General features: G+C 31.5%; 1 protein-coding gene across 2 annotated transcripts in view; it reads left to right on the forward strand.

The window, feature by feature from the left end:
- Positions 1-23,708, forward strand: part of LOC107718563 (coronin-7-like) — a 55,073-nt gene that overhangs the window by 7,174 nt on the left and 24,191 nt on the right. Inside the window, exons 5-8 of one of the 2 annotated variants that reach the window (XM_016525681.1) lie at positions 4,746-4,799; positions 5,671-5,800; positions 8,325-8,401; positions 17,180-17,230. In XM_016525681.1, coding sequence (XP_016381167.1) covers positions 4,746-4,799; positions 5,671-5,800; positions 8,325-8,401; positions 17,180-17,230 — 312 coding nt within the window. Of the gene's footprint in view, positions 1-4,745; positions 4,930-5,670; positions 5,801-8,324; positions 8,402-17,179; positions 17,231-23,708 lie in introns of both variants that reach the window. The other variant, XM_016525682.1, reaches the window with a different exon arrangement.

Here is a 23,708-nt window from a genome sequence, read left to right on the forward strand (position 1 = left end):
ACTGTTTGAATGACAGCTTGGTAAATCTGTTGGCAATCAAATATTCAATATCGCTACTTATCATAAGTACTTGGTACATTATCAGCGCAGCGGCAGACGTTCAAACTAATATCACGTAATTTACGTCTCTATGATGATTGGTTGATATACCAGAAGGGAGGATAGCCTCCCCAAAAGGTTTCTTTTCTCAACACTCCTCAGCGCTGAAAGTGAACACTCGATGCTGATTGGCTAATTTTTTTTACCAACGGAGGCACGAGAGCTCGCATCTCACCCGGCCTCCCCCTCCCCTTCTCTATCATTTAGCGGTTGTACTTAAAACAGCAGATTCGGCACATTCGCGATAGAAAAAGGCGCTTTCCAACTTCATTAACATGTTATGGTATTACATCTGTGAAATTACAAAAAAAAATACACATTCTGAGACATGAACTGAAATGAATTGTGAATTTTATTAGCATTTAATCGTCTTCCTCCCATTTTCACCTCAAAATTTTGGGGAAGTTGTGCCTCCCCTGCCTCCCCCGACAAGCCGCCACTGCATGCACGTAGTTTATTTCGCGCTTTGATATGAAAGGATACAGGCTACAGCGCGCGCCGGCGCCTTTGTGCGCGCAATTGAAGAGCACGCGCTGCGAGCACAGTACCGTTTCCGCGCTTGCTTGACTCGCGCCTGGCGCTGAAGTGAAGCTGGAGTGCCCGTCTGAAACGTCTCCCGTTCTCAGTCGTTCTGCGACTACTGAAATGCACTTCTTGTCAAGAGAAAAAGTGACAGAAGCAGCAGTTGTGAGTGGGGTGGCCAACCCTAGCCCCGCCCCTGCATTAAATATTTGTAACGCGTTAAACTGAAAAAATTATTGCGTTAACGCACTAAGTTTGACACCCCTAGTATTTATTTAACCTTAGTTTTTATAATGTGATGTATTTCTGAATTAAACAATTATAAGTAAAATCATTCATTCATTCATTCAAACATTAGTTTTTATAATGTGATATATTTCTGAATTAAACAATAAGTAAAATCATTCATTCATTCATTCAAACATTAGTTTTTATAATGTGATATATTTCTGAATTAAACAATAAGTAAAATCATTCATTCATTCATTCAAACATTAGTTTTTATAATGTGATATATTTCTGAATTAAACAATAAGTAAAATCATTCATTCATTCATTCAAACATTAGTTTTTATAATGTGATATATTTCTGAATTAAACAATAAGTAAAATCATTCATTCATTCATTCAAACATTAGTTTTTATAATGTGATATATTTCTGAATTAAACAATAAGTAAAATCATTCATTCATTCATTCAAACATTAGTTTTTATAATGTGATATATTTCTGAATTAAACAATAAGTAAAATCATTCATTCATTCATTCAAACATTAGTTTTTATAATGTGATATATTTCTGAATTAAACAATAAGTAAAATCATTCATTCATTCATTCAAACATTAGTTTTTATAATGTGATATATTTCTGAATTAAACAATAAGTAAAATCATTCATTCATTCATTCAAACATTAGTTTTTATAATGTGATATATTTCTGAATTAAACAATAAGTAAAATCATTCATTCATTCATTCAAACATTAGTTTTTATAATGTGATATATTTCTGAATTAAACAATAAGTAAAATCATTCATTCATTCATTCAAACATTAGTTTTTATAATGTGATATATTTCTGAATTAAACAATAAGTAAAATCATTCATTCATTCATTCAAACATTAGTTTTTATAATGTGATATATTTCTGAATTAAACAATAAGTAAAATCATTCATTCATTCATTCAAACATTAGTTTTTATAATGTGATATATTTCTGAATTAAACAATAAGTAAAATCATTCATTCATTCATTCAAACATTAGTTTTTATAATGTGATATATTTCTGAATTAAACAATAAGTAAAATCATTCATTCATTCATTCAAACATTAGTTTTTATAATGTGATATATTTCTGAATTAAACAATAAGTAAAATCATTCATTCATTCATTCAAACATTAGTTTTTATAATGTGATATATTTCTGAATTAAACAATAAGTAAAATCATTCATTCATTCATTCAAACATTAGTTTTTATAATGTGATATATTTCTGAATTAAACAATAAGTAAAATCATTCATTCATTCATTCAAACATTAGTTTTTATAATGTGATATATTTCTGAATTAAACAATAAGTAAAATCATTCATTCATTCATTCAAACATTAGTTTTTATAATGTGATATATTTCTGAATTAAACAATAAGTAAAATCATTCATTCATTCATTCAAACATTAGTTTTTATAATGTGATATATTTCTGAATTAAACAATAAGTAAAATCATTCATTCATTCATTCAAACATTAGTTTTTATAATGTGATATATTTCTGAATTAAACAATAAGTAAAATCATTCATTCATTCATTCAAACATTAGTTTTTATAATGTGATATATTTCTGAATTAAACAATAAGTAAAATCATTCATTCATTCATTCAAACATTAGTTTTTATAATGTGATATATTTCTGAATTAAACAATAAGTAAAATCATTCATTCATTCATTCAAACATTAGTTTTTATAATGTGATATATTTCTGAATTAAACAATAAGTAAAATCATTCATTCATTCATTCAAACATTAGTTTTTATAATGTGATATATTTCTGAATTAAACAATAAGTAAAATCATTCATTCATTCATTCAAACATTAGTTTTTATAATGTGATATATTTCTGAATTAAACAATAAGTAAAATCATTCATTCATTCATTCAAACATTAGTTTTTATAATGTGATATATTTCTGAATTAAACAATAAGTAAAATCATTCATTCATTCATTCAAACATTAGTTTTTATAATGTGATATATTTCTGAATTAAACAATAAGTAAAATCATTCATTCATTCATTCAAACATTAGTTTTTATAATGTGATATATTTCTGAATTAAACAATAAGTAAAATCATTCATTCATTCATTCAAACATTAGTTTTTATAATGTGATATATTTCTGAATTAAACAATAAGTAAAATCATTCATTCATTCATTCAAACATTAGTTTTTATAATGTGATATATTTCTGAATTAAACAATAAGTAAAATCATTCATTCATTCATTCAAACATTAGTTTTTATAATGTGATATATTTCTGAATTAAACAATAAGTAAAATCATTCATTCATTCATTCAAACATTAGTTTTTATAATGTGATATATTTCTGAATTAAACAATAAGTAAAATCATTCATTCATTCATTCAAACATTAGTTTTTATAATGTGATATATTTCTGAATTAAACAATAAGTAAAATCATTCATTCATTCATTCAAACATTAGTTTTTATAATGTGATATATTTCTGAATTAAACAATAAGTAAAATCATTCATTCATTCATTCAAACATTAGTTTTTATAATGTGATATATTTCTGAATTAAACAATAAGTAAAATCATTCATTCATTCATTCAAACATTAGTTTTTATAATGTGATATATTTCTGAATTAAACAATAAGTAAAATCATTCATTCATTCATTCAAACATTAGTTTTTATAATGTGATATATTTCTGAATTAAACAATAAGTAAAATCATTCATTCATTCATTCAAACATTAGTTTTTATAATGTGATATATTTCTGAATTAAACAATAAGTAAAATCATTCATTCATTCATTCAAACATTAGTTTTTATAATGTGATATATTTCTGAATTAAACAATAAGTAAAATCATTCATTCATTCATTCAAACATTAGTTTTTATAATGTGATATATTTCTGAATTAAACAATAAGTAAAATCATTCATTCATTCATTCAAACATTAGTTTTTATAATGTGATATATTTCTGAATTAAACAATAAGTAAAATCATTCATTCATTCATTCATTCAAACATTAGTTTTTATAATGTCATGTATTTCTGAGTTAAACAATTATAAGTAAATCATTCATTCATTCATTCAAACATTAGTTTTTATGATGTGATGTATTTCTGAATTAAACAATTATAAGTAAAATCATTCATTCATTCATTCATTCAAACATTCGTTTTTATAATGTGATGTATTTCTTAGTTAAACAATTATAAGTAAAATCATTCATTCATTCATTCAAACATTAGTTTTTATAATGTGATGTATTTATGAATTAAACAATAAGTAAAATCATTCATTCATTCATTCATTCAAACATTAGTTTTTATAATGTGATGTATTTCTGAATTGAACAATTATAAGAAAAATCTTATGTATGTGTATTTATTTATTTATTAACTTCAATTTTTGTATTGTGATGTATTTCTGAATTAAGCAATAATAATAAAGTGAAATCATGGAGATGGGACTTGATTTTATTTATTTTAATTGGATCTTTAAAAGCGGGCTGTAATATTATTGGTTTATACATATACAAATATTTTAGCATGGCTTTGAATACATCAGCAGAAGGAAAATTAATTTCAGAGAGTCAAAAAATGTGCTGTATTTTTTTAAATCATGAAAACAAACCACTTTACTATTTTTTAAATGAGTACACACTGATGAATTGCGCACCATTTGACCAGAGACATTTTTTAAGACGGTAAATAGGGTGAATTTGGATGTCATGTGTTTAGGTTTTTTTTAAACGGGTGCATACAAATGATTTTACTGATTAAAAGATTGAATACGTGTATCCAGGAATCAGCACAATCTAATGCTCCATGATATCTGTGTTGATTCAGGTGAAGCTGTGGCGCGTGTGTGATCCGGATCAGGATCAGTGCAGTAATGCTGAGGTGACTCTGAGCCCCGCTGACGGGCGTCTGGAGGTCGTCCTCTTCCACCCTGCGGCCTCAGGGCTGCTCGCCGTGGCGTCTGTGAGGGGCCTTCAGGTGTGGGACGTCACACGAGACGCCGCACTCACAGGTAAACACACACCAGTGCATTCAGACAGGCAACCATCACTGCCAGATTTAGTCTCGTCTTCAATTACCTTACTTTAAGTGTACACTTAAGCCCTATTCAGACGCTAATTGTTTTTCATGAGTTTGATGCATTTCTAGTTTTATTTATTTATTTATTTATTTGTTTAAAATGTATTTATTTAATGTATTTTTTCATCCATTTTTTTATTTTATTTATTCTTATCAATTTATTTTTAATTAATTTATTATGTATTTTTATTTGTTTTAATGTAGTTTTTAAAATTTACTTTAATTTATTTTTTATTTATTTTAAATGTATTTGTTTAAAAAGTATTTAATGTATTTTTAACTATTTTAACTAAATTTGTTTTATTTATTTTAATGTATTTTTAAAATGTACTTATTTTTATTTACTTTTTTTATGTACATTTTTATTTATTTTAAATATATTTTACATTTCGTAAATTTTCTTTATTTATTATTATTTTTAAATTTAATTTTATTTTAAATTTATTTCTATTTATTTCATTTATTATTATTATTACTATTTAGCTGAATTGAAATTTTTTTTTCCCCCTCACAAATATGAGCCAAATGACTTGCTGTTTTTTAACAAGCAACAAGATTGTGCTGTAAGTTAATTCACATTGTAGGTGCAAAAATCTATTTCAATATTTTTTTAAATGTTCAAATGGTGTCGTCCAATGACAGATCATCGTCTGAAGTATTGCGTAATGCTGAGGTGACTCTGAGCCCCGCTGACGGGCGTCTGGAGGTCGTCCTCTTCCACCCTGCGGCCTCAGGGCTGCTCGCCGTGGCGTCTGTGAGGGGCCTTCAGGTGTGGGACGTCACACGAGACGCCGCACTCACAGGTAAACACACACCAGTGCATTCAGACAGGCAACCATCACTGCCAGATTTAGTCTCGTCTTCAATTACCTTACTTTAAGTGTACACTTAAGCCCTATTCAGACGCTAATTGTTTTTCATGAGTTTGATGCATTTCTAGTTTTATTTATTTATTTATTTATTTGTTTAAAATGTATTTATTTAATGTATTTTTTCATCCATTTTTTTATTTTATTTATTCTTATCAATTTATTTTTAATTAATTTATTATGTATTTTTATTTGTTTTAATGTAGTTTTTAAAATTTACTTTAATTTATTTTTTATTTATTTTAAATGTATTTGTTTAAAAAGTATTTAATGTATTTTTAACTATTTTAACTAAATTTGTTTTATTTATTTTAATGTATTTTTAAAATGTACTTATTTTTATTTACTTTTTTTATGTACATTTTTATTTATTTTAAATATATTTTACATTTCGTAAATTTTCTTTATTTATTATTATTTTTAAATTTAATTTTATTTTAAATTTATTTCTATTTATTTCATTTATTATTATTATTACTATTTAGCTGAATTGAAATTTTTTTTTCCCCCTCACAAATATGAGCCAAATGACTTGCTGTTTTTTAACAAGCAACAAGATTGTGCTGTAAGTTAATTCACATTGTAGGTGCAAAAATCTATTTCAATATTTTTTTAAATGTTCAAATGGTGTCGTCCAATGACAGATCATCGTCTGAAGTATTGCGTTGTAATTGGAGTCTGAATAAGGCAGTTCATGAGGGTTTTGTCTGCGGCTTCTTTGTCTCCTCGATGAGTTTTTTGTTTGTTTTGTCTCTGTGTGATTGGTTTGATCTGCGAGCCTCTGGTGGTTTCCAGGGCTGTGTTTGTTACGGTCCTCTGGGGTCCAGCGTGGAGCGGCTGAGGTAAATGTTTGAGCTCAGGAGCCCCTCAGAGCTTCGGGCCGCGTGGCCCCGGAGCCCCATGATGGCTGCTGGTGCTGCTCAACCTCACATCTCTCTTCACTGTCTGCCTTCATCTGCTGTCATGCGCTTGAGTCCCTGTTAGCCGAGGCTCATTCACGCTGTCACTCCAAACAAAAACCAATCCAGCACCGCATAACTGGATCTCTGACAACATGGGAAATGTTACATTGGCAAATAACTGAAATAAAATGTTTTTATTCTATTTTATTCTATTAATGATTTTAATTTTAGTTAACTATGATAACTATAGAATTTATTTATCTATTTTTCCTCATAGTTTTGACAAAACAGAGATATCAAATAGAATAATTTATATATTATTTAAACATTACATAACTGGACTTCTGAGAAACTGAGAAATTGCATTGGCAAATAGCTGAAATAAAATAAAATACAATAAAATACTTAAACTTAAATACTGAAATATGTAAGTTAACATTTATTGTATTATTTGTATGCTGTTATATTAGTATTTTGACTAGGGCTGCACGATTATGACAAAAATCATAATTGTCGATTATTCCTTTGAAATTGTAATTGCGATTATTAATTTGCGATTAAATGAATGATGTTTACACCTTTGTTTGAAGCAACTGCATGCCATATTTTTATACTATAGAATTTATTTATCTATTTTTCCTCATAGTTTTGACAAAACAGAGATATCAAATAGAATTGAATAGAATAAATAAAACTAATAAACTATCAGTGTTATATTAGTATTATTTGCATACTATAATATTGTATACTATTTATTATTTATTAAAATAAATGTTTTAAAAAAAAATGTATTTGAGACAAATTTATTTATTATTTATTATTTAATTTTATATATATATAAATGTCAAATATACATCGGATTGGTTTCTTCTTTAAATTATAAAAAAGTAAAAATATGAATGGTATTATAATGTTATATTAAAACTAAAATTAAAACAATGGAAAAACACTTAAGATAACATGTAGAAAGAAAAAACACATCCTAAGCACGCAGAATAACATAAGTGGACTTTAAACGATTAATTGCCGCTTTGAACGATTACGTAATTGTGGCATCCGTAATTGTAATCGCGATTAGAAATTCGATTAATTGTGCAGCCCTAGTTTTGACTAAGCTCTTACTTTTTAGATTTTTATATAATTTTCTATTTAATTTTAGTTTAAGTTTTTAGTAATTTTATGTTTTTTTAAATTTTTAAATTTTTTAAATTTATTTTTTTTAAAATTCTCTAAAGTTTTTACTTTTATTTCAGTTTTAATGTTAGTCATTTTAGTACTTGAACTTATTTTGTTTCAGTTAGTTGCCAAGGCAAGATTTCTAAACACAATTTGCTAATTAGTTTGGTCTATAATTAGCTGATTGCTTTGTCTGAATGTCTAGTTTCACCTCAGCGGGTCTCTGAGATGTGTTTGGCGAGTCACATCAGCTTTTCTCCGCACACTGGATTCCCAGCACTGTCACGCTTCTCTGTGTGTCCTCATTGATATCATCGCATGTGTTTGCTGTCTGAGAGCTTGTAAACTTGTTCATCACATGGATGTGTGTGTGTGTGCAGTACTGGAGCAGCATGAGGATCAGCTGCAGGGTTTGGCCTGGAAGGAAGACGGATCCCTGCTGGCTTCATCCTGCAAGGTAAGTGCTCTCCACAGCAACATTTTACCAGCGTGAAACGAGTGATGATTTGTAGACAGCAGGAGAAATCAGTGCTAAATGCAGATAATAAAATGCAGCTGTAATTGTGAGTAGTTAGCATAGCTGTAAGCAGCAGAGAAAACTCCCCGCTTCTTCTGTTGTTGACCTTCTGTCAGAAGCGACCCGTTTTACCATGTTGTGAATATTTAGCATCGAAAGAATTGTTCAGTGTTATTAAGTATCATCCAGATACTATTATAGTTGTTATGAATATTTTGAATTACTTTTTATTTATTTTTCCATTTTTTAAAAATAATTTCTATTTTCATGTTAATTTTAGTTAAAGTATTAGTAGTTTTTTTTATTTTTACAAAATATTTCATAATATGTTTTAGTTGTTTTAATGCATCAAGTTCAACTAAATGAAAGTGGGAAATGTTGCTTTGGCAAATAAATAATAAATGAAATGTTTATTTAATTTCGAGTAACAAATTTATTATAATTTTTTAAATGTTTTTTTTTGTTTAGTTTTATTGTTTTAATTTTTATCTTTAACTGTAATAATTCTGTAATTTATTTCTTTTAGTTTTGGTCAAAACAGATGAATTGAGTAGAATAAATAAAGATAATAAACTGGTTAAAATCAGTGTTATTTTAGTATTATTTGTCTAGTATCATAGTGTTTATCAATATTTTGAATTAACTTTTATTTTTTATTTTCAGTTTTGAAGTTTTAGTGATTTTGTCATGAGCTTCTGTTTTTTTTATATTTCATATTTATTTTTAGTTTTTATTTCAGTTTTAGTTTAAGTAATTTTGGTACTTCAACTTAGTTAGTTGTCAGGGCTACACTTTTGTTTTTCATTTAATATTTATTTTTTTAATTTTATTTCAGCTTCAGTTTTTACAAAACAAAAACATGTTTAATAGTTTTAGTTTAGTTAGCAGTAACAACACTGGTTAAAATATGGTTTTCTCAGTGCATTTTCATACACGACAATATATTTGAACTGATTTAATGCCAGTGAACATCAGTTCTCATTACAGCTGTTGTTTTCACCTTGTGTTCATAATGTTAATATGTGATGGAAAATATTCAAAGTAACTGTAGGAGGCACACTTTTAGGAGTTTTCTGAAAAGCGTTTGCCTCCACAGACAGCAGTAGATGTCTCCAGAGCGTGTGTTTTCCCATCATGCTCAGTCCTGACTCGGATCGTCACACTGATTGGCTTTATTAGTGTAACACACATAAAGCTGCCGCTGTCACTGAGCTCTGCATCAGGATTAATGTCAGTGCATCTGGTTTGAGGAAGTTTATTGCATCTGGCCCCTGAAAATCTCGTTTAAGTCGTTTGCTTAAAGTTAATTACACATCAGTCTTATTTCATTATGGAGGACAAACAGTGTGTCAGACTGATCAGCGTCTGTGACTCATTTGAAAGGTCTTTTCTTCACGGCAGACGAGTTTCTGTTTTTGCACACAAAGGTTTGTGTTTGGCAGGAGCAGTGTTTTGATTGAGTTTATGGAAAGAGCTCAACTGGAGGGAGTCGTATTGTAATTTAGTGTGTGTGTGTGTGTTTGTGTTACTGTTTGAAATGCAAATTTGCTGGTGTTATTTTCCTACTGCAGTCATCTTATAAAAAGTATAATGCATTAATATAAATATTGTGATATTTATAATATTAATTTTTAGTGATTTTGTCATGTGCTTCTGTTTTTTTTATATTTCATATTTATTTTTAGTTTTTATTTCAGTTTTAGTTTAAGTAATTTTGGTACTTCAACTTAGTTAGTTGTCAGGGCTACACTTTTGTTTTTCATTTAATATTTATTTTTTTAATTTTATTTCAGCTTCAGTTTTTACAAAACAAAAACATGTTTAATAGTTTTAGTTTAGTTAGCAGTAACAACACTGGTTAAAATATGGTTTTCTCAGTGCATTTTCATACACGACAATATATTTGAACTGATTTAATGCCAGTGAACATCAGTTCTCATTACAGCTGTTGTTTTCACCTTGTGTTCATAATGTTAATATGTGATGGAAAATATTCAAAGTAACTGTAGGAGGCACACTTTTAGGAGTTTTCTGAAAAGCGTTTGCCTCCACAGACAGCAGTAGATGTCTCCAGAGCGTGTGTTTTCCCATCATGCTCAGTCCTGACTCGGATCGTCACACTGATTGGCTTTATTAGTGTAACACACATAAAGCTGCCGCTGTCACTGAGCTCTGCATCAGGATTAATGTCAGTGCATCTGGTTTGAGGAAGTTTATTGCATCTGGCCCCTGAAAATCTCGTTTAAGTCGTTTGCTTAAAGTTAATTACACATCAGTCTTATTTCATTATGGAGGACAAACAGTGTGTCAGACTGATCAGCGTCTGTGACTCATTTGAAAGGTCTTTTCTTCACGGCAGACGAGTTTCTGTTTTTGCACACAAAGGTTTGTGTTTGGCAGGAGCAGTGTTTTGATTGAGTTTATGGAAAGAGCTCAACTGGAGGGAGTCGTATTGTAATTTAGTGTGTGTGTGTGTGTTTGTGTTACTGTTTGAAATGCAAATTTGCTGGTGTTATTTTCCTACTGCAATCATCTTATAAAAAGTATAATGCATTAATATAAATATTGTGATATTTATAATATTAATAAAAAAAATTAAGAATTAATTAAATTCATATTTTTATTTTTATATTAATGTATTAAATTATTTTATTAACTTATATTTACATATTTTAAAAGTTAAAAATAATTTACAATAAACTATTAGTAGCAGTAATGATTTACAAATCAAATTCAGATGGATGTTTAACAAAGTAAAGTGTAATTACTGTTTGTTTGTTTACAATAATATTTTTTTTTTCTATTTGTTCTATTTATTTGTTATTTATTGAATTTAATTTATTTACGATACTGTTGTTTGTTTGATTGTTCATTTATAATTATTTGTGTATTTGTTTGGTTATTAGTTTATACTTATTTATGTTTATTTGTTTAATAATTTATTTTTAACTTTATTTATAATATCTGATCATGTCTGAGAGCACATTCACAGTTTGAAAGCTCAACATAACCCAAGTTGTAGTATTTTGAAAAGCGAGTGTCAGAGTGTCTCGTGTGAAAGATGCTGAAAGCTGAAAGCACACCTGATTTTGGCGGCATCTACAGCTAGACTTTGTTGCGTTTGAAGTATTGTGGAGAGAGGAGAGATTGATGGCTGATTTAGCGTCCTAAACCACTGAGTCTGACCCGGGACAGAGTTACTCTCACCCTCCCCGCAGGAGGAAATGGGGAGCAATCCATAAAGAAATAATAACAGAGCTGCAGAGCTTTTCCATCAGCCTGTTTAATGCTCTCAGAGGTGCAGAGACGGATCTTAGGATTAGTTTATGACGTTTGAGTTTGCACTGAATGCTTTGTGGTTCCCCCTCCTCCGCTTCTAGACGCTAGTCATTCCTGTATTAACACTTATCTTTTATATTTTACAAAATAATGGACATTTTTATATATATATTATTTATACTTGGATGATTTAAAAGTTTTTATTTAATTTTAAAATTTAAATTTATATATTTGTAAACAATTTTATATTAAATTTATTTATTTTAAAATGTATTAAATTATTTTTTATTTTATATTTATATCTTTTATTATTTTAAAAATATTTTAATATAAATGTATGCATTTTAAAATATTTATATTTAATTTAATTCATATGTATATTTTATATATGTATATATATATATATGTATATTATTGCAATATTTTAAACTTATATTTGTTTTAAAATATTTTTATATTAATTTAATTTATATTTTTATATTTCATATTAAACTGTTAAGAATAACGCCTAATCATGACAACATAATAGTGGACCAGAATTCATTTTAAAATATCAAGAGAGAAAAATAAATACAGGGCAAAGCAGGAAATGTGACACCAGATCACAGACTGAGCTCAGAGGTTGTGCCCTCAGTCGAGTCGAGCTGTAATTTAAGCGAATAGGCCCTTCAATCTCCCCAGATCCACCTTATTAAAGCAAATAAGCACAGCCAACATGTGCATTCAATTGCTGCCATTTTCCCCCATTAGATGAACAGGAGGAGAGGCTCGTGACAGGCCTCGTTTGGAGGCGTGGACGTGCATATTTTACAACACCAAACACTGGCCACGAGAACGCAGACGCTTTCATCCACAGCGACTCAGTGGACGTTTATGATTAAAAGCATTAGTGCGGGTGTTGATTTATGGGCTTGTGACTGCGTGTATGTGACTGTGCTTTCGTGAGCAAGGCTATTTGTATTTTTGAATGTATTTACTATAGCATAAAATATTCCGTTTAATGCTGTTTTGCTCATTTCTCTCTTTTTATTTTCTTTGCAACTAGTAAACACTTTCACTAGATCCCCACAGTTAAAGCAGTTAATTAGTGGAGTTTGCTAAGTTAAGAAGTAATAATCATTATTACTATTGCTAATATTTAAGGGTAATTTTGGAACAAGCTTCTAAGTATTAAACTTATAAGATAAAATAAAATACAAGTAAATAAACGTTAACTGAAGTAAAATAAAATATTAAAAAACTTTTTTCAAGCTGTTGCAAATGTAACATTGATGACGAATTTTAGGATTCATTTATGAGTCTGTTTGAGTTCACACTGAATGCTTTGTCATTTTTGTATTAAAGGGGTCATATGATGCGATTTCAAGTTTTCCTTTCTCTTTGGAGTGTTACAAGCTGTTCGTGAATAGATAAGATCCCTGAAGTTGCAAAGACTAAAGTCTCAAAACCAAAGAGATATTCTTTATCAAAGTTAAGACTCTGCCACGCCCCCCTAAAACGGCTCGTTCTAACACGCCCCACATGTTTGTTTAATTGAAAACAGATTGTAAACGGAGTGTATGTAATACTAAGCTATTTTCCACCCTTAAGTCCTGAAGAATATAAGACCTCATGAACAGTAACAAGAAAAAAATCTTGATTGTCCATTTTTCTTTTTGTTTGCTTGACAAGTAATTAAGAGTTTTAGTTAAGCTTCTAACATTTAAACAAACTGTTGGGATATTATCTTACTAATTTATTAAAGTAATTAATGACATTTTTTGGAGTACTATAGCAACCAGGGCTGCTATTCACAGTTTGTTGGCAGGAAAGAGGATGTTTGCTTGAGCAGGACTGAAGCTCATTAAAATCAATGTGAGAATGTGAGCTGAAATTACACACACTGATTAAACAGCTGTTGCCGCCACACACACACACACACACACAAACACACATACATATATTGAGCATGTGGCTGATCTGGGATCAGTGTGGACTGTCAGGGGTGAGACTGACCCGCTCTGTCCGGGGACTGCAGGGTATTGTGGGTAGGCTGAGCATGATGGCCCCCGTTTGCAGCGTCTACCTATAAACAGCAAATAAAACCGCATAACTGCACAGTGCATGACATGACAGATAACCCAAAATCAGTTGCTGGTTTTGAAATGAGGGTTTATGTATGCCACTATGTAGGCTATGTTCAGACAGAAATACTAGCATACTTTGTAGTGCACACTCAATACTCAATAAGATTTGTAATTTTTTATTTTTTAAATAGCCTGTGAAATGGGTGTGCATCATGCAAAGACACACAGTTCAAACACTGTAGCACTGATCTACTATACTGTCAACACACGACCTTATTACTAGCATGTTTAATGAACAAAATTCATTTTATTTTTTTAGTTTCCCTTTTATTATTCTTCTAATGCAGTTTTGTGTTTTAAACATCAAAACTTTTGGTCATCTGATTGACTGATGAGTGACAGAGTAAAAATGTTAATGTACAGTTGATATTATTTAATTATATTATTTTATTTAATTATATTAATTTTTTATTAATAATAATAATAATAATAATAATATCTTTACTGCTACTAATAGTTTATTGTAATTTATTATTATTATTATTATTATTGGCAAATTACCTAAATTCAAAATATTTTTACTTTGAACCAAATAATAAAAAGACAATATAATAATAATAATAATAATTAATTATAATTCTATTATTATTATTATTATTATCAACAGAAATGATCTAAACTGAAAATTATCATTTTTGCTTTAAACCAATAATAAAAAGACAATATAATAATAATAATTCATTATAATTCTATTAGTATTATTATTATCATCATCAATAGAAATGATCTAAACTGAAAATTTAAATTTTTACTTTGAACCTAATAAAAAATTATTATTGTTATTATTATTATTATTAGTAGTAGTATTATTATTAGTATTATTATTAGTATTGTTATCAACAGATATGATCCAAACTGAAAATTAAAATTTTTACTTTAAACCAATAATAAGTTATCATCATCATCATCATCAACAACAACAGCAACAACAAAATTGATCTAAGCTGAAAATTAACATTTTTACTTTGAACCAAATAATAAAAAGACATAATAATAATAATAATAATAATAATAATAATAATAAATTATAATTCTATTATTATTATTATCAACAGAAATTATCTAAACTGAAAATTAACTTTTTTACTTTAAACCAATAATAAGTTATTATTATTATTATTATTATTATCATCATCAACAACTACAACAACAACAAAATTTATCTAAACTGAAAATGAACATTTTTACTTTGAACATAATCATCATCAGAAATAATCTCAACTGCAAATGAACATTTTTACTTTGAATCAAACAAAAAACTAAAATATATTACTAATAATGATATAATTTTGCATTGTGGGATACAGTGTTCTGTTATATAATGCAACTTCTTGGGAAATATAGTCGATCATCTGGTTATTCCACACATGTAGTATGCATACTACAGACATTGTACAAGTAATATGGTAGTATGCTGCTCCAAGTATGCCTCACATTATCAAACTGTCAAATACATGACTCCTTCTGCATCTGAAGCAGTTAGTCGATCATAACAGAGGTCAGAATCAGCTGAGAGCGGCTGAAATAATGACGGACATCATAAGAAGGGTATATGATTGTGCTTTTATATTTGCTGTCGTTGAGCAGTGAAAGCAGCACGTCACAGTGAAGTAGTGTGGCTCTGTGCGAGCGGCTGCTGTCTTGATGTCTTGTCTTGTGTCTGGCGTGTTTGTCTGGAGAGGAGCTGCCAGTGGCTACTGACGATGTCTTATGGGTGCATTATGGGTAAAAAGCATAAGTCCCAATGTCTGTCTCTCAGGACTGAAACCACGCTAGTGAGCTGCCTATGTAGGCGGCATCTAAAAGCATTATAAGCACATTCTAAGTTGATTAAAAATACACTTATTTATTTGGTTAAAAGAAAAGCATGCCATAGAATAGAGGTACTAAAAACACACATTAATTGTTAATCCTGATTAGAAATGCACACAGTGTTTGTGTATTTTCTGCCTGTTATCTGTGTTTTTGCTTGAGAGGACGTGTCAGTCTCTGGTCTTCATTAAGGATCTGTTGTGTCGAGTGAAAGACAGCCTGTTCATATTAGCGCTCATTTCCTCTGACTGATCCCGTTCTCTCTCCTGATTGGCTGTTTGAGTGTGTTGGGGTCGTCTGATGGTCACTGATTGACTAAACTGATTTTGACATCGACTTCAGTCTGCTGCAGGATTTACGCTGCCAGTTATGTTGACAGACTCGTAAGAAATACCACATGAAACCATTTCTACCGTATGACGATAATCGAGACCCATTGACGCCTAAAGAGTCACATTATAGTCAAGAAAGTGTCCTTTTAAGATTTTGATGCAACAGTATCGTGAATGTGGGAAAATGTGGCGTGGTGTTGATGTCTATTACATGCAGCCGTGCTGATATACAGCCATATTGCATTGCTACTCGTGTGATATCGCTCATATAACAAATTTTTTTACTTAGCTTCCGGCTTCACTACCGTTCGGACGTTCTTGCTTACTGCTCTGCGCTTTGCTCCCTATTTCTGTACTTTTCTTTGATTTTTCTAAGATTTTTACTTCAGCAGATCAGCACAGTGCTCAAACAACATATTTTTGGCACAAACACTAAAACAAAAAACTCTCTGGGACTGGAATAATACCACGAAAAAGAAGACTTTTACCTCCCACTGCCAGCAGCTTACATTCCGGAGAAGGGAAAACACAGCTGCCCACATTCAAACAGAAGACAAAGAAAATGCCTTCTGTTGAATCTACTTGCTGCATGAACTACTGCAAACTTCTACAAAGGATCGCGGTTCTTGAAACAAAGTTACTTGCAGGACTTCCAAAACAGGCAGAACACTCAGCAGACCATTGTCACGGACCCCCTCAGCATACAGCCGGTGAGTCCCATGAACCTAGTCAATCTAAACAGTTTATACCAAGTGTAGAGGAACAAGCCGAAACTGATTGTCACACTAATCGATGGCACAAACAGGGAGCGAGACCCAAAGGCACTCGAGACATCAGATTGTCACGAGTTTCTCGTATTGCTGCCGTAGCATCCTCTACCCCAGATATGGCTATGACAAGGCTTGTGAACACTGGTATTCTACCACCCCCTATGAAATGTGCTATACAAATAAACTTGCCTTGCCTTGCCTTGCCTTAGTATACTGAAAGTTGACTGAATTATTAGAAAACTGAAAATACCCCCAAAAATGTATTAACATTGCTCAGTGCAGACTTATGTTTTTTCTTACCATTATTATTAATAAAGGTGTTTCTTTGTGCTGATATTTCTGTTTGACATGGTGAATAACTGAACTCGTGCTATTGTAATATTGTTTCTGTTTCTGTAGGACAAGAAGCTGCGCCTCTTCGACCCGCGGGCCCAGCCGTCAGCGGTCCAGGTACTGTTCAGGCATCTTCTGCTCAATCTGTGCGTACTGAACCGTGAATGTCGTACCGAATGCTTCGATATTATATTGAGAATTGTGACATCTCTATTAAATGTCCTAATTGAACTATGGCCTAATCCTGGCTTAACCTAAGCCCAGTCTGTGAAACCAGGCCTTGATCTATTTAATGCATCCTTGCTGAATAAAAGTATTAATTTCTTTAAAAAATATATACTTTTGAACAGTGCAACTCCATCTGTAACACTTTATTAGTTGCTCAATTTACTTTTTTTTTTGCTCCATTTGCCCCTCAGGTTTCATATTCTAATCTTTAGCCAATCAGAGCAGGCCATTACTTCAGGGACTCCTTCTGATTGGTTTATTTGTTTCATTCATTCACTCTGCTGTTTCTCATGAGCTGGTGAAGCCATGGGAACCCACTGAACCCTGGGAAACACTACAGCCCGATGCCCGTATGAACGTGACCGTGTCTTTGACTGTCGAAACCCGCTGAGCGTCTGTTTGAGAGCCAATCAATCCCACCGGTTTCAGCAGGGACGAGGAAGTTCGGGTCAGATCAGACCAAACATTCCCACAGTCCTCGTCAGGGCAGAGCGGTGACCTCGGCGGAGGTTTCTCTGTGTGTTCGTGGTGTCTTCTGAAGGTAAATAAAGCTCTGATGAATCATTAGGATTAGATATTACCCACGCTGCTCTCTGAGCAAACAGCCGGTAGCTCTGACACTTTACTGAGGAGATTAGCGTCTATCAGATGTCTGAGGCCTGGCGTGTGATCTGTTCCTGGATTCGTTCCCAGTCGGGCTCTTCAGTTGTTAGGCTATGTGCTGGTGTGATGTCAGACTGGAGTTTCTGATGTGTGTCCTGTTCGGAGCGATTCCTCTACACCTGCTGTCTTCTCATGTGATCTGATCTCAAGTGTAGTGTGTATGATTTGTGCTGAGGCGTGTTAATGTTAATGTCAAGCTGACTTTTTCAGAAGGTTGTTTTTTTTTGTAAATTTTCTTGAAGAATTTTTATTATAAAGATACTGATGGTGGAATTTTAATTTTCTCTTTAATTGCCTTTTCAGTATTCATTCATTCATTCATTCATTCATTTTTGTTTGTTTGTTCGTTCATCATTCAATTTGTTTTAAGTTATTATAAATCTTATTTATTTATTTAATTCTCTTGATGAAAATTGTTTTTTTTTTCACCAAACAATTTTAATTTTCCCTTTAATTCCTCTTTCAGTATTTCTTAATTTTTTGAAAAGCATTTTCTTGTTTTAAGCACAAACCTCAAAGTTTTGTTAGATTTATGATTCAAACAAGATAAAGATATTCTCTAAAGGCGTAAGCTAAAATAAATTATTTAAAAGGTGTAAAATAAAATTACTTCAGAACAGTTCTTTGAAAACAAATCCTAATGTCCTGCACTGTAAAAAAAATATATATATTTTTGCTTCTTGTTCTTATTAAACACTTGCCTTAAAAAGTCAGTATACAATCAAAAATATGTACTTATTCACTTTGTTAATTTTACTTATTTAAGTGGATTTTACTTGAAAATTGTGCAAAAACCTTTTTTTACTTTTGCTTTGCAAAATACTGGATATTTTTTAATTTTTTGGAAGTATAACTAGTTTTACTCTGGTGGATTGTAAAAAAAAGTAAGGGATAATAATTCTGAAACTTGCAAATGCAAGAGATGAAAAGTCTGGTTTAGCATCTTTCTCTCTCTCTCTCAAGCCCTCTAATCTCTCACATTAAGTCTGATTCCTGACAGACCAGCTTGTTTTGTGACCACATCCAGCTGGCACCGCAAGAGTGGCGTGTGCGCCCACCACATTCACTCCAGCGCCTTAAACGAGCCGTCACGGGCCAGCCCTAACAAAACACAGGCTGACAGGCCTTCCAGTCGCCCCACACCGAAGCTCTGTTTACTCACAAAACTGTAAAAGGCCACAGCCACGCTCCTTTGCTGACAGAAACCCGTCCTCTCGACGGCTCTTCCGCAGCACTGATGCACAGGCCACAACGTAAACAGAGGCGCTTGAGACGCGTCTGAAAGCTGCCGTGTTGTTTATAGACATGAGCTCGAGTAGAAAGCAGCCGTTTGTCATCGCAGAGCTCATAAAACAATGCTTTCATGCGCCGGGTGATGAAAACCGTCCATTTATGGAGTGACCGCGTTTCTTCGACAGATCGTCTGATGTAGACAGGTGGGGTAAAAATAGAGGCTAATTGTACGTGGTATTTACGGGAAGAGGCGAAAAAACTGTGTAATTTGCGCTTTTGGCTGGCACGAGTGTGATCTGTAATCAGCACGTGGCTGTATTTCGGTAGCTGGCACGACTGTGTGTGTGTGTGTGTGTGCTCAAAACTGTGGTTTCAAGAGCCGCTCGCTTTGAGATATCCTGCTGCGTCTTGATTTTTATATGATAAATGCATATTTAAGGGCCAAAAACTCGCACCAAACCGCTCGAAGCTCAGACTACACTGAAAAAAAAAAAAGTGTTTTTAGACTCTGGCTTGTGGTTTGGTGCGTCTTAGACCTCCTCATCATCATGAGGTGTAACGATCCATTTTTAGTTATGTTTATGTTTTCGATTTAATACAGAATATAATAAACAAGGTACAAGCTATATAAACAGCATTTCTGACATGCTGATTTCCGGGGAAAATTATATTGACTTTAATTTATTATTTATAGTATTTTTACAAAATATTTGTTCATTCATTCTTTCATTCATTTTTAAAAATTTGTTTTTGTTAAAAGTGTTTAGTATTTTTATTTTTATGTATAATATTTTATCCATTTTTATTTATTTATTTGAATACATTTGTCAAGTTAATATTACACTGTTTATTTTTTATTTTAATTTATTTATATTTTAGATTTAAACCGTTAGTAAAGGTAAAATCATAAGTATTTGCATATTTATTTACTTATTTAATTGTATTTATTTGTTTTATTTAAATGAAATCATTCATAAGTAAACATTTTATTTATTTGTGTTTTATTTTATTCATTTTATTAATACAGTATATTTGTTAAATATCACAATACATCACAATATATCAAAATTACGTTTAATTTGATTAATTTCATATTATTATTTTATTTTAGATTTAATTTAAATAAATAATTCATAAGTAAACATTTATTTATTTATCTTTATTCATTTTATATATTCATTTATTAATACATTTTTCAAATAAAAATCACAATATGTATTTACTCTTCAATTTATTTATTCTTTTGATTTTATTGTATTTTTTATTTTAACAATTATTCAAGTGAAAATCATTTATTTACTTATTTACTTATGTTTTATTCGTTTTTTTTAGATAATAAGTAAACTTTTTTTGGGTTCATTTTATTTATTAATTTGTCTAAAATCACAATTGCAGTACAGGTAAAATTCTTCAGGGAACAGATGTTAAAAATACGCTGTTTTGCACTTATAGCCATAACGGCAAAGTTATTTTGAATCTTTAGCGAGGGGAAACAGGAAAGGGAATATTTTCTGGACGCGGGGGCCAGATTTCTCTCGATTTGGTCTTCGGCTTTTGCTGCTTTTTGTGAAATCCGAGAGGCTTTGGAACGGAGAGGGAAAAAACGCCCAGCGTTGAGAGCAGACTGAGCGACTGCAGGGGTTTGTGGGAGACGCACACGTTCACAGACGCTTCACTGAAGAAGGAACGAGTACCCTGGGTGTATATTAGTCCCGCGGGTTAAGCTTACACCAGAATATGCTGAAAACAAGCAGCGTATGCTTCAGTAGAAGTATAATGGAAACTCATAGAACATAATTCACAACAGATAATAGGAGAAGTGGCATTGAATCTAGATAAAGTATAACGGAAAGTACTTTTATCCTGTTTTTCATGCTGGTTCTTATAATTTAATATAACCTGGGTGTCCCGACGGGACCTTTAGATATGAGCCTCTCTAGAGAAGATGATGGACGGCTGCATCTTCTGATTAAAGATGGCAAAGTACTGTAGGTGTGTGGTGTGCCATGAGAGCGTTTGCTAGGGGTTTATTGCCATATGTCAAGCTAAACTTTATTATACAGCCTATAGTGATGAAAGATTTTTAATGTCTCTGAAAGAAGTCTCTTCTGCTTACCACGGTTGCATTTATTTGATAAAAAATGCAGTAAAATACAGTAATATTGTGAAATATTATTACAATTTAAAATGACTGTTTTCTATTGTAATAGATTGTAAAATGTAATTTATTTCTGTGATGCAAAGCTGAATTTTCAGCATCATTACTCCAGTCTTCAGTGTCACATGATCCTTCAGAAATGAAGATTCGCTGCTCAAGAAATATTTCTGATTATTATCAGTAGAGCCCTACCGATATGGTTTTTTTGGGGCCGATACCGATACCGAAATTAGGGAGTAAAAAAAGGCCGATATCGATATATCGGCCGATATTCTTTGTGTATATTATAGTACAGTACCAGTCAAAAGTTTGGACACTTTCCCATTCGTGTGTCCAAACATCTGACTAGTACTATATTTATAATACAGTATATACATACAATATAAATTCACGTCTCGCACACTTTAATGCCCTTTGATTGTAATGTGTACGTTCCCTTGGAATGTGAAGTCCACTTCGCAGGGCACTTGCGGTCGAATAAGACCACGCTTGAATGCTGCTGCCTGAACAAGTCCTTACTGAAGTGAAAGTGTTGACTGGTGTCACTATCTTGCGAACGCGCCGGCGGATCTCCACCAAATTTGGGAATCTCTTCAGCTCGAGGTTCCTCGAGCTGAAGGGATCCCCCGAATTTGGTGCGGATTCGCTGCGCCGTTACGGAGATATGGCCGTTCAAAGTTTCAGTGGTTTTCCATAGACTTAAGCTTTAAAGCATTTAATCCTGTTCGCCAGTAGCAAACAATACAGCGCTCTGCGGGACAAACGACTACTACTACTAATTACACAATTTCAAGCATTTTATCTGCGTTATATGTTCTGTAAAAAAAATTTCATATCGGCGACATATTCACCGATACCGATATATCGGCCGATAATATCGGCAAAACGATATATCGGTCGGGCTCTAATTATCAGTGTTGAAAACAGTCGTGCTGCTTCATATTTTTGTGGAAACCGTGATACAAGTATAAGTACGAGTTAAAAAACTTTTATTCATCAAGGATGCATTAAATTAGTCAAAAGTGACAGTAAAGTCATTTATAATGTTACAATAGATTTTTGTTTCAAATAAATGCTGTTCTTTTGAAATCTTATTAAAAAAAATCTGTTTCCACAAAAATATGAAGCAGCACAACTATTTTCAACTTAGATAATAATCAGAAATGTTTGTTGTGCAGCAAATCAGCATATTAGACTGATTTCTGAAGGATCATGTGACACTGAAGACTGGAGTAATTATGCTGAAAATTCGGCTTTGATCACAGCAATAAATTACATTTTAAAATATATTCAAATAGAAAATAGTTCCTTTAAATTGTAAAAAATATTTTACAATTTTCCTGTTTTTACAGTATTTCTGATCAAATAAATGTAGCCTTGGTGAGCAGAAGATATAATACAGTACATTTTGGTTTACTTTAATTTGCATATTTGTATTGTTGTAAACTTTACTGTGCTGCTGAAATATAATGGTGCGGTAATGTTGTAAGGATAGCAGCGAGGGCTCGTGGTTCTTGAAATCCTGCATCTCTTCTGACTTGAAATGATGAGTAGCTGTTGAAGTGAGCAGCTGGATCTTAAGGCAGTCTTGGCTTGACGTCTTGACGTCTTTCTGTCGAAGATTCAAATGAAAATAAATGCTAAACGCTCACAGCTTGAATCAAGATTCCCAGTGAACCTGGCTGTGCAATTTCCATATGGAGAAAAAAAAAAAAAGATGTATACTGTTCGAGGATGTGTAATACAAACATTACGTTCTATAGTGTCAACATTTGTAAATGTGATATACAACATTTATTGTTTTGCTCCAGGAAAATTTGACAGCATTGTGCAAAAATGTGACGTTGATTTATGCGAAAGGGGATGTTTGCTTGTAACAGTTTATCAACTAATAAATATATCCCATTTCCCCAAAGCCAGGATTATTTGTTTGACATTAAAGACCCTGTTTTTGCTATGATAAGTTTCAGACGTGCTGTACACCATCACTGCGCTGCTGAATAGTAATCATAGCATTGCTCTGTTACTGTAAACACTTCAGAGTGGAGATGTACACTGTATGAATGCAGGACACGAGGGGAGGAAAACAGAGAAAAATATGTTTATAGTAGATTATATAGATTATAGAATTTTTTTTATATTAATTGATTCATTAAAGCAGCACTATGTAACTTTTTCTGTGTTCAAAATTTGCAAAATGTATATAATGAGCGAGTACATTATGAATTAATCTTCCAAACCGCGTTTTTGTCTTATTCCGAATCACTACGGTACACTTATAATAAGTACTTATATTTGGACTATTGTGGCCTG

Source organism: Sinocyclocheilus rhinocerous, unplaced genomic scaffold (assembly GCF_001515625.1).
Source record: "Sinocyclocheilus rhinocerous isolate Xijiao unplaced genomic scaffold, SAMN03320098_v1.1 scaffold182, whole genome shotgun sequence".
NCBI lineage: Eukaryota > Metazoa > Chordata > Actinopteri > Cypriniformes > Cyprinidae > Sinocyclocheilus > Sinocyclocheilus rhinocerous.